The sequence below is a fragment of the Bufo gargarizans genome, chromosome 6 (assembly GCF_014858855.1).
Source record: "Bufo gargarizans isolate SCDJY-AF-19 chromosome 6, ASM1485885v1, whole genome shotgun sequence".
NCBI lineage: Eukaryota > Metazoa > Chordata > Amphibia > Anura > Bufonidae > Bufo > Bufo gargarizans.
The window spans coordinates 248,268,227-248,281,849 of NC_058085.1; the positions used below are offsets into that span (position 1 = coordinate 248,268,227).

General features: G+C 42.6%; 1 protein-coding gene across 4 annotated transcripts in view; it reads right to left on the bottom strand.

Moving 5' to 3' along the window:
- Positions 1-13,623, bottom strand: part of MAPK8 (mitogen-activated protein kinase 8) — a 72,137-nt gene that overhangs the window by 26,572 nt on the left and 31,942 nt on the right. For 2 of the 4 annotated variants that reach the window (XM_044300263.1, XM_044300265.1), the window contains exons 7-8: positions 12,115-12,186; positions 9,031-9,213 (exon numbers count right to left, since the gene is read on the bottom strand). The exons of 1 other annotated variant lie outside the window; for it this stretch is intronic. In XM_044300263.1, coding sequence (XP_044156198.1) covers positions 9,031-9,213; positions 12,115-12,186 — 255 coding nt within the window. The remainder of the gene's footprint in view (positions 1-9,030; positions 9,214-12,114; positions 12,187-13,623) is intronic. One more of the 4 variants, XM_044300264.1, reaches the window with a different exon arrangement.

A 13,623-nucleotide genomic window follows, 5' to 3' on the forward strand; every position in this document is an offset into this window, starting at 1 on the left:
GGGGGGACCTTTAAAAGGAAACAGCAATTACATTTTTTGAATCACTTATTAACCCCTTTGTGCCAGCCAATAAGCCTTTTTATTGCAGTCTCTAATGGGCCTTAGCCTAGGCAGCTGCCATTTTTACAGCAGCCTAGTTTAAGTACTGCATGGGTCTCAGCGAAATAAAGTTTTAATAAAAAAATAAAATAAAAAACTCAGTAAAAAAAAAAAAAAAAATTAAAACACACCTTTTGCCATTTAAAAAATGCTTTCAATGAAAAAGTAGCAAAAATAAAATGCTCTCCACATAATTTGTATAGTTGTGTCCGTGACAACCAGCACTACACAATTATCATATAATTTATCCAGCAAAGTGAAGGCCATAAAAGAGAAAACGAAAATAAAAAAAAATATATATAAAAAAAAAAAAATTGCTGTTAGGTGAGTGATACTAATGAAAACTACAAGTTATCCCACAAAAATTAAGCCCTTACACAGCTGCATAAAAGACACCTAAGACAAATCGCCTACCTAAGACAAATCGCCCCAAAAACAAAAATATAAATATATAGCTCTCGGCACATGGGGGCACTAAAACATTTTTTGGTTTCAAAAATGCAATTATTGTGTTAAAGTGAAATAATAATAATAATTTAAAAAAACGATGAAGTTAGATAATCGCCATGTCCATAACAACCAGCTCTATAATAATATCACATGAAAACAGTGCCAAAAGAGCCATTTTTTTGTTGTCACCTAACATCATTTAAAGTGCAACACCAAGAGATCAAAAAGGCGTATGCCCCCCCCAAAATAGAACCAAACAGTCATCTCGACACGCAAAAAATTAGCCCTTACCTAAAACTATCTGTCCAAAAAAAAAAATATGGCTCTCAGACTATGGAGACACACACATTTTTTTTTGCTTTAAAAATGCTATTATTGTGTAAAACTTAAATAAATAAGAAAAATACATATTAGGTATTACCACGTCCATAACAACCTGCTCTATAAAAATATCACGTGACCTCACCCCTCAGATGAATGCTGTAAAAATAAGTAAAAACGGTGCCAAAACAACCAATTTTTTTGGGTCACCTTGCCTCAAAGTGTAATAATAGATGATCAAAAAAAATAAAAATCATATGTACCCAAGAATGGTACCAATAAAAACGTCAACTCTTCCTGCAAAAAAATGAGCCACAAAAACATTTTTCAAAAATGCTTTATGTAAAACTGAAACAAAGTAATCATATTTGATATCACTGCATCCGTAACAACCTGCTCTATAAAAGTACCACATGATCTACCCTGTCAGATGAACGTTGTAAAAAATAAAATAAAAATAAGTTCCAAAACAGCAATTTTTTGGTTACCTTGCCTCACAAAAAACGTAATACAGAACAATAAAAAAAGAAAATCATATGTACCCCAAAATAGTACCAATAAAACTGTCACCTTATCCCCTGGTTTCCAAAATGGGGTCACTTTTGGGAGAGCAAAACGAAGTGGCGAAACAATTCGGCTTCCACAGAAACCCAGAAAGACATCCGCCGAAAAAAATCTCTTCACCTAGAATGGCGTACCACGTGCGACGGCCAATCCCCAGGGCGACTAAGATAGTCAGAATACCCTCCCTCCTGATCTTCCGTAGAACTCTGGGTAGGAAGGAGGAAAGGGGGGAAATGCAAGGAGGGATAACCCTGCCAATGGGAATCAGGGCATCCACGCCGCAACCTTCAACGTCTCTGCTCAGGGAAAGAAAGGTGGGAAGCTTCCGAGACAGTCTCGAAGCCATCAAGTCCACATCCAGGCGACTCCAACGCAGACAAACTGCCTTGAACACCTTCCGCAGTCTAGTAATACAGAAGGGATAGGCCGCAGCAGTTTGTTCGACCCCCAGAATGGGCGGTGGGAAGTATGATCACCAGAGGGCTGGCGTAACCTAGACATTAGTTATGTCTAGGTTACGCCAGCGGGGACGCAGGCAGGATGTGTACGCAGGCGCGATCTAACCACGGCGGGGCACAGGCGCAGAAGATTACACACGAACTATGCCAGGAGGATTTGATTGCCCATGCGCAGGATCGTGACCTGGAGAGTTGTAGCCGCCGCCCAGTCACGTGAATATTGATGAGCTGGGCGGGGCTTCAGAACGGCAGTTGGGAGCGGCTGGCTGGGCACATTTTCAGATGAAACGCCGCCCCTTGGGCAGATTGGAGACCGGACAAGCAGGTTATAAAACTTTATATTTCCGTATTTATAAGGTGGGCAGGGGGGATACTTACATGATTCTAATACACTTTATATGACCTGTACTGTGATATATATATATATAACTCAATATGCTAATTGGGCCTGTCAGTGTCCCTTTAAATCAAAATTTACCAAAATTTTTGCAAAAAAATTTACATTTTTCACTTTCAGTTGTAAATTTTTTCCCAAAAAAACAACGACATCTATATATAAATTTTTCTCAAAATTTATTGTTCTACATGTCTTTGATAAAAAAAAAAATATATATATTTTTGGGTAAAAAAAAAAAAAAAAGAAAACAAAAAAAAGGTTTGGGTAAAAGTTATAGCGTTTACAAACTATGGTACAAAAATGTGAATTTCTGCTTTTTGAAGCAGCTCTGACTTTCTGAGCACCCGTCATGTTTCCTGAGGTTCTACAATGCCCAGACAGTAGAAAAACCCCACAAATAACCCCATTTCGGAAAGAAGACACCCTAAGGCAGTGTTTCCCAACCAGTGTGCCTCCAGCTGTTGCAAAACTACAACTCCCAGCATGCCCGCACAGACAAGGGCTGTCCGGGCATGCTGGGAGTTGTAGTTTTGCAACAGCTGGAGGCACACTGGTTGGGAAACACTGCCCTAAGGTATTCGCTGATGGGCATAGTGAGTTCATAGAACTTTTTATTTTTTGTCACAAGTTAGCGGAAAATGATGATTTTAATTTTTTTTTCTTACAAAGTCTCATATTCCACTAACTTGTGACAAAAAATAAAAACTCCCATGAACTCACTATGCCCATCACGAAATACCTTGGGGTGTCTTCTTTCCAAAATGGGGTCACTTGTGGGGTAGTTATACTGCCCTGGCATTTTAGGGGCCCTAATGTGTGAGAAGTAGTTTGAAATCAAAATGTGTAAAAAATGCCCTGTGAAATCCTAAAGGTGCTCTTTGGAATGTGGGCCCCTTTGCCCACCTACGCTGCAAAAAAAGTGTCACACATGTGGTATCGCCGTACTCGGGAGAAGTTGGGCAATGTGTTTTGGGGTGTCTTTTTACATATACCCATGCTGGGTGAGAGAAATATCTTGGCAAAAGACAACTTTTCCAATTTTTTTAATACAAATTTGGCATTTGACCGAGATATTTATCTCACCCAGCATGGGTATATGTAAAAAGACACCCCAAAATACATTCCCCAACTTCTCCTGAGTACGGCGATACCACATGCGACACTTTTTTGCAGCCTAGATGCGCAAAGGGGCCCAATTGCCGGGGCAGTATAAATACCCCAAATGTGACCCCATTTTGGAAAGAAGACACCCCAAGGTATTCCATGAGGGGCATGGCGAGTTCATAGAAGAATTTTTTTTTTTTTTGAACAAGTTAGCGGAAATTGATTTTATTTTTATTTTTTCTCAAAAAGTCTCCCTTTCCGCTAGCTTGGGACAAAAATTTCAATCTTTCATGGACTCAATATGCCCCTCAGCGAATACCTTGGGATGTCTTCTTTTCAAAATGGGGTCATTTGTGGGGTGTTTGTACTGCCCTGGCATTTGAGGGTCTCCACAATCATTACATGCATGGCCAGCATTAGGAGTTTCTGCTATTCTCCTTATATTGAGCATACGGGTAATGAGATTTTTTTTTTCCGTTGAACGGCACAGATTTCTTCATTCGCATTGATCAATGTGGCTGAAAAAATCTCTGCCCAAAAAAAAAAAAAAAAAAAGGAGGGGAAAGGCGTCTGCCAGGACATAGGAGCTCCGCCCCAACATCCATACCCACTTAGCTCGTATGCCCTGGCAAACCCGATTTCTCCATTCCCATCAATCGATGTGGATGAATAAATCATTGCAGAGTTTTTTTTTTGTTTGTTTTTTATATACAAAGTGTTTGCCAAAGCATATGAACACCACCTCCCCCTCAGCTCATAAGCCTTGGCAAACGTATCTTTTACTGCAGCGCCGCATACACCGACTTTTGTGTAATCTGACAGCAACGCAATGCTTCTGTCAGAATGCACCTCAGTGCTGCAGCTAGTCGATCGGTTGGTCCACTTGGAATGTAAAAAAAAAAAAAAATCCGCAATGCAATAAATTTATTAAACTTTATAATAACATTTGAACGGAACATATAAACTTTATTTAACTTTTATGAACAGAACATAAACTTTTTCTCTTACCGGTGATTTTATTTTATTTTTTTACCTTTATAGGACAAACCTCTCCTTCCCCATGGGACAATGTGCAAAGCGCAAATCGCCCAAAGATGTGGCGAAGTACATTATGCACTTTGTCCCAGGTGAAAGGAGAGGTTTGCAGCAGCTGTGTGTGAATGGGCCCTAATAGCCCTGTGTGCCTGTCCTGTGAAACGCAATCCCTATGCTAAGTGTACCTGTGTGTGGTACTTCTGGAAACACTTCCCTTAAGCATAGGGCAGGGTGGTCAGGGCAGTCAGGACAGAAATACCGGGTGTCACGCCTTATTCCACTCCTGCTACAGACATTTTTTTCAGGGTGGCGGTCGGTTTGAGGTACCAGCAACAACACTGGGGAAATGTCGCTCGTGTAGACGGCTAACTACACTGGTGGGTGGGGCCACGGAACCTCCTGGATACAGGAGGTTCTCGATGATCTGTTCCTGAAATTTGAGGAAGGATCCTGTTCTCCCAGCCTTACTGTAGAGAACAAAACTATTATATGCAGCCAATTGAATTAAATATACAGACACCTTCTTATACCAGCGTCTGGTCCTGCGGGAAAGTAGATAAGGAGCCAACATCTGGTCATTGAAGTCCACCCCTCCCATGAGCGAATTATAGTAGTGGACAGAGGGGCTTTTCAATGACACTGGTTGCTCGTTCAATTTGGATTGTCGTGTCTGCGTGAATGGAGGAGAGCATGTAAACGTCACACTTGTCTCTCCATTTCACTGCGAGCAGTTCTTGGTTACACAAGGCAGCCCTCTCCCCCCTTGCAAGACGGGTAGTAACGAGCCGTTGGGGGAAGCCTTGGCGACTAGGTCGCGCGGTGCCATAGCAGCCAATCTGTTCTAGGAACAAATGCCTGAAGAGGGGCACAATTGTGTAGAAATTATCCACATAAAGATGGTACCCCTTGCCAAATAAGGGTGACACCAAGTCCCAGACTGTCTTCCCACTGCTCCCCAGGTAGTCAGGGCAACCGACCGGCTCCAGGGTCTGATCTTTACCCTCATAGATCCGAAATTCGTGGGTATAGCCTGTGGCCCTTTGACAGAGCTTATACAATTTGACCCCATACCGGGCGCGCTTGCTTGGGATGTATTGTTTGAAGCCAAGGCGCCCGGTAAAATGTATAAGGGACTCGTCTACGTAGATGTTTTGCTCAGGGGTATACAAATCTGCAAATTTGTTGTTGAAGTGGTCTATGAGGGGCCGAATTTTGTGGAGCCGGTCAAAAGCTGGGTGGCCTCTGGGACGGGAGGTGCGGTTGTCGCTAAAGTGCAGGAAACGCAGGATGGTCTGAAATAGTGTCCTGGACATGGCAGCAGAGAACATGGGCATATGATGAATTAGATTCGTGGACCAATATGACCGCAATTCATGCTTTTTTGTTAAGCCCATGTTGAGGAGAAGGCCCAGAAAAAAATGTAATTCCGAAACTTGGACGGGTTTCCACCGGAAAGACTGGGCATAATAGCTTCCCGGGTTGGCGGCTATAAATTCAGTGGCATATCGGTTTGTTTCTGCCACAACTAAGTCCAAGAGCTCCGCAGTCAAGAACAGCTCAAAAAACCCCAGTGCCGAACCGATCTGAGCTGTCTCAACCCGAACTCCAGACTGGGCGGTGAAAGGGGGAACTATTGGTGCGGCTGAAGTTGGGGGCTGCCAATCAGGGTTTGCCAGCACCTCAGGGACACTAGGGGCTCTACGGGTCTGTCTGTGCGGTGGCTGCGACGGGGGAACTAATGCACGTGCCACCGTACCAGCTTCAACTGCCCTTCTGGTGCTCGCCACTTCACCATGTTGTACGGCAGTGCTGGTACTAGGTCCAGGATGGGCTGCGCTGCTGGTGTATGCCTCACCACGTAATCCGACAGCGCCAGCCCCACTCTGCTGCCCTTGAAGCGGATCCTGCACAACCTGTGGTCTAGCAACACGGGGCCAGGTACGCCTGGTGGTATCAGGGACCTCAACCTCCTCGTCCGAACTTTGGGTCAGACTGCCACTGCTTTCTACAGGTTCATATTCTGACCCGCTGGATTCGTCAGATGAGGGTTCCCATTCCTTATCCGACTGGGTCAGAAGCCTGTAGGCCTCTTCAGAAGAATACGCCTTGTTTGCCATTTGGTCAACTAAATTTAGGGGTATTCCCTGAGACTACCCAAGAAAAAAAAGCAAGCCTGTCTGACAAATGGGAGGCTAGCAAAGTACCGGAGTCCGCTGCAATTGATAAAAAATATCAAAACTGATTTTTTTTTTTTTTTATCGCCGCAGCGCTTGCAAAGTGATTGTGCAGTGATCAAAAAAATATATATATATATTTTGTCACTGCGGCAGGGCGAGCGTGGGTGAACGCACGTGTGGGCGACCGATCAGGCCTGATCGGGCAAACACTGCGTTTTGGGTGGAGGGCGAACTAAGGTGACACTAATACTATTATAGATCTGACTGTGATCAGTTCTGATCACTTACAGATACTATAAAAGTACAAATGCTGATTAGCGATACGCTAATCAGCGAATCAGTGACTGCGGTGCGGTGGGCAGGGCGCTAAACGATCTCTAACTACCTAACCAAGGGGCCTAAACTATCCTAAAACTATCAGTCAATACCAGTGAAAAAAAAAGTGACAGTTTACACTGATCACTTTTTTCCCTTTCACTAGGTGATTGACAGGGGCGATCAAGGGGTTAATTGGGGTGATGGAGGGTGATCTGGGGGCTAAGTGTAGTGTTGGGTGTACTCACTGAACTCTTCTGCTGGAACCAACCGATGAAAAGGACCAGCAGAGGAGCAGAGAAGCCATTTAACACCTTATATTTATAAAGTGGACGCGGCACGTCCACTCGGAATAACAGGGCCGCCGCAAAAACGCAATCCTGCGTACGGTGGTCCTGAGGAGGTTAAACAAAAAAAAACAAAAAAACACTATGCATTTAGTATTACTGTAATAGTACTGACTCTGAATAAAGTTATGTTATTTATGTAGCAAAGTTAACACGGCTCAATTAATATTGTAAAAACTCAATGGGAGAGATCTATCAAACTGGTGGAATGGAAGACTGGCTTAGTTCTCCAAATCAACCAATCAGATTCTACCTTTGATTTTCCAAAGAAGCTCCGGAAAATTAAAAGGTGGGATTTGGTTGCTATAGGCTACCAAGACAGTTTTCTTTTACATCAGTTTTGATAAATCTACCTCAATGGCTGCATTGATGTTTTTTTTCCAATTCACCCCAAGAAAGGGTTAATAAAAGTCAAACAATGAGTTATGTGTACCCCAAAACTGTGCCATTAAAAGCTACAACTTGTCCTGCAAAAAAATAAGCCTTCATACAGCTACATCAACTGGAAAAAAAAAAAAAAAAGTTACAGCACTTGTGATAACGAGAAAAATGAAGACAATTGCTTGGTCACTAAGGCCCAAAACAGGCTGGTATCCAAAGGGTTAACAGCCTCTAATGTATTTTGATATATAAGGCCTCATGCACACGAACGTATTTTGTTTCCGTGTCCATTCCTTTCTTTTTGTGGATAGGATGCAGACCCATTCATTTCAAAGGGTCAGCAAAAAATGGGGACAGCACACCGTGTGTGAATCCGTATGTTCGTTCCGTAGCCCCGCAAAAAAATATAACATGTCCTATTCTTGTCCGTTTTAGGTATTGTTACAATGCATCTGCAAAAACAGTTGTGTGTATGTAGCCTACAGCAGGTGTTTGGTTTCCTGGATATACATTTCTGAAGTATTATTCTTCCTGTCCTAGCTCCTTAAAGGGGTTGTCCGAGTAATTTTTTTTACTCTGTTTTTAACTAGGCAAATGTTACAGCTTTCCAATTAACTCACTTTATCTCCAGTGGCTGGTTTCTCAGATTTCACTGAGGGTCACATGACCTGTGATGTCAGCTTCTCTCCCTGCTCTGATAATGTTCCTGCACAAGCCTGAGAGATCTGTACAGGAGAAGTCACTGTGCTGGATACGCCCCCCCCCCCCCCCCCCTGCACTGCGGCTGCTGCTTATTGCTGTCTCCCAGGATTCTTAACCCCTTCAGCTGCACAGACTCAGGGCTGAAGTGTTTACTGTGTAGCTGCAGACAGTGAGGAGACAAATGCTGGGCACAGGAGCTGAAAGAAGTTCTGCAAAGCATTGCAGGTAGGGGGAAGATCCTGTGTGTATTAGCAGTGTCATTATACAGCTAGGACTTATAGTCCGACACATACAACATGCGGCCGAGTGTATTAGCAGTGTCATTGTACAGCTAGGACTTATAGTCCGACACATACAACATGCGGCCGAGTCTCCCAGCAGGCAGACATGTCACTCGGCTGCACTTGTATTCACTCCCTTATGCTACTTTCACACTTGTGGCAGAGTGATCCGGCAAGCAGTTCCGTCGCCAGATCCGGCAAAACATATGCCAACTGATGGCATTTGTAAGACTGATCAGGATCCTGATCAGTCTTAAAAATGCCTGATCAGTCAGAAAAATGCATTGAAATGCCAGATCCGTCTTTCCGGTGTCATCCGGCACATTTAATATGCAATGAAGAACATATAGCCATTGTCATGCTCCCATTGGGTCTATAGACTGGTTTTATATAACTCACCTTTCAATTTGTTATGCTCGGAGTCTGCGGGAAACAAGACATCTGGAAAGAGCTTCTCGAAGCTGTAACCTGCATACTTGGGTCTGTTCTCCACATAGGTCCTTACTGTAGGCTGCAACTTCTTCATAAATTCAGAGCAGGGGGTTCCAAGCTGCTCGATAACCTTGTTCCACTGATCAATATCTGTGAGTGGAGCTCAAGAAAACTTGCAAATATTCACAAAATCGGAAATACCTGACAAAACCATTTTCATGCAGGGGGCAGCCGAAATACACCAACAGTACAGAATCCTTTGGCCAGGCCAACACACTACACAAGCAACAGCTTCAAATCCACAACTACAACTCTTATGCTAACTCCAATGCATCACAGGAGCCTCAGAAAGCAGATGCCACCAACGTACATTTCATAGCATAGGCTACAAGCAATGACAAGAGGATCAGCCTTTCCTCACTGCAGTAGAACCATAGAGTAGTGGTTATATAACCAAATTATCCAAGTAGTGAAGATTGGGACAAGGTGGCATACTACCTTTGATGGTTTCCACCCTTTTTATTTTTAGGTCATTCTCGTTTTTCTGATACTGAGCCACGACTACACAAAGCTCACAAGTTTACTGAATAGTAGCATACTGAGCAGTATACAGCAAGCTCCTCAGCTCCCTCTGGTGGTGAGAGCAGGTTACTAGTTAAAGGAACACTAAAGTGGTCAATGAAAAAAAAACAAAAAAAAAAAAAACAGCTTAGCACTTCTCTTCTCGCCCTTTATTCCCCTGTACCTAGTTTCTCTCATATTACAAGTAAAACTGAGAAATATCTAAAGAAATATTGTTTGTTTCCAAAGGGCTCAGTCTGTCTATAAGATGGCTTCCCTGTGTGCAGCAAGGTATGTAGACTGTTAAAAGGAAATGTGTCACCAAATATTTTATCTGCCAGTTAAAACCAGATAGAAACACATTTACTTTGTTTCGAATCCGTTTTTATTTTCTGATTACAGATTTATGCTATGTCCTGAACATGATTATGGGGGCGGCCATCTTGCTTGAGCTGTTCTTAAAAGCATTTAGAAAGCATTAAGAAAATAGCTTTATGGCAGCCTCATGGGCCATGGACACAATGGTCTGGAGGGGATCTCATCTACTTCTATGGGACCCGTGCAGAGGTCATTGTACAAGGAAAGAATAGATAAGCTCTTACAATCATCTACTGTGAATGGTGTGGGTCCCTGTCTCATCTATACACAGAGGTGATATCATTACAGGCAAAATTAGAATGACAGATAAGCAGGTAACTGCAGTAAATTGATCTGTACGGACAAAGCAGTAGCATCTATTATTAGGCTCACTACCAGTGCGAAAAACTGCAGGATTTTATGGTTTCTGTTTAAAGAGGACCTTTCACCTGGAAAAACATTGTGAACTAAGTATCCCGACATATACAGCGACGCCCAGAGATCTCGCTGCACTTACTATTATCCCTGGGCGCCACTCCGTTCTCCCGTTATGTCCTCCGGTATCTTCGCTCGGTAAGTTAGTTATAGTAGGCGGAGACTGCCCTTGCTGTGAGCTGCGATTGGCCAGCGCTACAGCCTAGGAGGAGACGCCCAGCAGAACAAGGGCAGTCTCCGCCTAATGTAACCTACTGAGCGAAGATACCGGAGGACATAACGGGAGAACGGAGTGGCGCCCAGGGATAATAGTAAGTGCAGTGAGATCCCTGGGCGCCGCTGTATATGTCAGGATACTTAGTTCACCATGTTTTTCCAGGTGAAAGGTCCTCTTTAAATATAGATGCGGACATGCAAAATAAAATAAAAAATATATAAAATAAAAATCTTTAAATTTGTTAAACATAATGATGATTTAAAATAGGCTATTTTCTGATGATACATTTCCTTTAAGCCCTGCCTAATTGCTAACCCTCACCCCTCAGTCAAATATAGAACAGATCAGCAGGAAGTTAGGAGCAGTGCATTTTATTTTATTTTTACAGAGAATGCCTTTAGTTTTTTGCAGCTCTTGTTAGCAGCATAGTCTGAAATGTGGCCCTCAGATTAGAAAAAATTTGTGCACCTCTGTATTACATAAAATGGAGAAGCCACTAAAAGGAAAAGTAACAGCAAAAACAGACTGCTAAGGGGCAATAACACAATTTTTCGTTAAGGGTTGTAAGGTTACGGCTATAAGAGCCTAAGAACAGGCTACATCTTCAATTTCTTCTACTTGTGCATGGAGCTACTGGCTGACAAAACACCGTTAGACCAACCCCTTTATCTCACACTTTGGTGACATACTGTAGCAATATGTCGCCAATGTCTGATATGCGAGGGTTCCACCTACCTTTAGAATAGAGCAGCAAAGTGAAAGAGCGCGATGTGCTCTCCATTCAGTTCTATGGGAGTCCCAAAAGAGCTGAGCGAGTGTGTTTGTCAGTTTCTGGAAGTCCCATAGAAGTGAATGGAGAGTACACGGCACAAGTGCAGCCATTCTCCTCTATGGGAGTTTCGAAAATAGCCGAACTAGTACTGTGTCAGATTTTTTTTTCCCCCATGATGTCCATGTGTTAATGCGATACTGGCCGTAATAGCCGTGCTCTGGACAAGCACCAGATGTAGAGAAGAAAGGGATAGAAAATGTCCATACCAAAAACAGTACCAAGCGGTCTACATTAGTTACTCTTTGAGGCTGCCCCCTACGATGTTCCTAAACAGGTGCCAATATCACTTTAGCTGTGAATAGTTATAACAGTTTACACCAACACATAACGTTCTCCATTAGTTCTGAACACAAGGTTAAAGAGCTAGTTATCCAATAGGCCTCTGATAAGACCTACAATAGGTGGGATGTGTTGGCTACATCATAGCTTTAGTTACCAAATAGAAAACAAGTTAACATAGCAGTGAAGCCAAAGCTTTTCCTTTTTACTTACTATTTAAAATCACCCCAGCATTACATTTCTGGGGTACAAGGAAAATATGAGGCTCAATCTACACAGAAACTTACAGAAAAGGCCTCCCTGGAGCATGGAAGCGTCCTTTTGGTTTGGGGAGTGAATGGTGGGTTGTGAAAGCCAATGGGAAGGATACGGTCTGTGCCAGGGAACAACACACCACCTTTGATCATCTCTCCCAAGATGCAACCCACTGACCAAATGTCAACTGAAAACAGAATGCAAGGCAATTAACAGAGAATGGCCTTCAAGGAGCACTGTCATAGCAAGATAGGGGAGTGTGACCAAAGAAAATTTTACAGTGAGAAGCCTTGTTACTTGACTGCAGACATCAACCGTGCGAAATTAAGTTCTTCTTTGTACCTTTTCAAAAACATAAAATCCAAAAAAGTTCCAACCAATCTTTGTATATGGATTCCTAATATCCTCAGATGAAGGTCCTGTACATGACATATTGGACCAAGAGATTTTGATACCTGGTGTGGACAGTGGCAAATACGTTTTGCCAATTTGCATCCTTAAGGTGCAGTTACACTGCGCCAAGAGATCATACAATCATCGGGAAGGAAGCGTTCCTTCCCAATAATTTGCTGCTCATCAATGGAAGTGAAAAGCTGCATTTACAAGCAGTGATCACCTCCATTCTATGGGGATGAGTGATGGCTATTGCTAATCCTTATACAGATTGATTATCTCTGGGCAGCAATCTGCTGTCCGCATGAAAGATCATTTCACCAAATGAACAAGCGTTTTGCTCGTTCATCGGGTGATCGGCAGCACCTCTACATGGGCCCAATAATCGGGCTAACTCCAGCATTACTTTGTAGTAAGGATGGGTAAATTTTATCTACCAGTTCAGAATTTGTTCCGAATTATCCAAATAGTTTGAGTTGTAACAAACCTAAATATTTGTGATTCGTTTCAGACTAATCAGAGTGAGAGAAAGTGAGAGACAGACATATCTATGCCTTGTCTGGGGAGTACTTTTTCTCATTAAGGAGAGCTTCTGGTATGCAGAGTATTGGAGGCCAGGAATGGTCACCCGGAGGTTCTGGGAAAGTTATTCAAATTAGTTTTCCTAAGCATATCTGATGCCCATAGATGTAAGATGTGCTAATTTTCATATATTTTTCCCAGAAACATGCTTTTTCATAATAGGATTTTTCCTTGGTGGTAGCCTCAAACAGTTCTCTTTCTTGCTCTCCTACTGGAGTCTTTCCAGACAAAATATAAGTCCTAAGAGATCAGAGAGTGTTATATACCAACTTTCAGGACAATTCGAGCATATCTGATTTGGGTAGAACTGACTCATACCTGAATCAAATTTTCTGAACCCCAAACGAATTTAAGAAATTTGCACATCTCTACATTTTAGCCATGATATGATGCCAGAATCTAAGAAGAGTCCAGACTTCAAATTGTATCTCAGCATAGAAACAAAATCATACTTGTAATGTACACTTAAAGGGATTTTCCTGGAATAAAATCCATAGGATATATGAGAGATGGACCTCCACCAGTGTTTGAAGGAGCCGTAGCGCTCAGATTAGCACTTTTCATAAAATACCAAGCACAGTGCCGTACATCGTATAGTGGCTGTGCTTGGTACTGCAACTCAATCGCCTTTACTTGAATGGAGTTTACC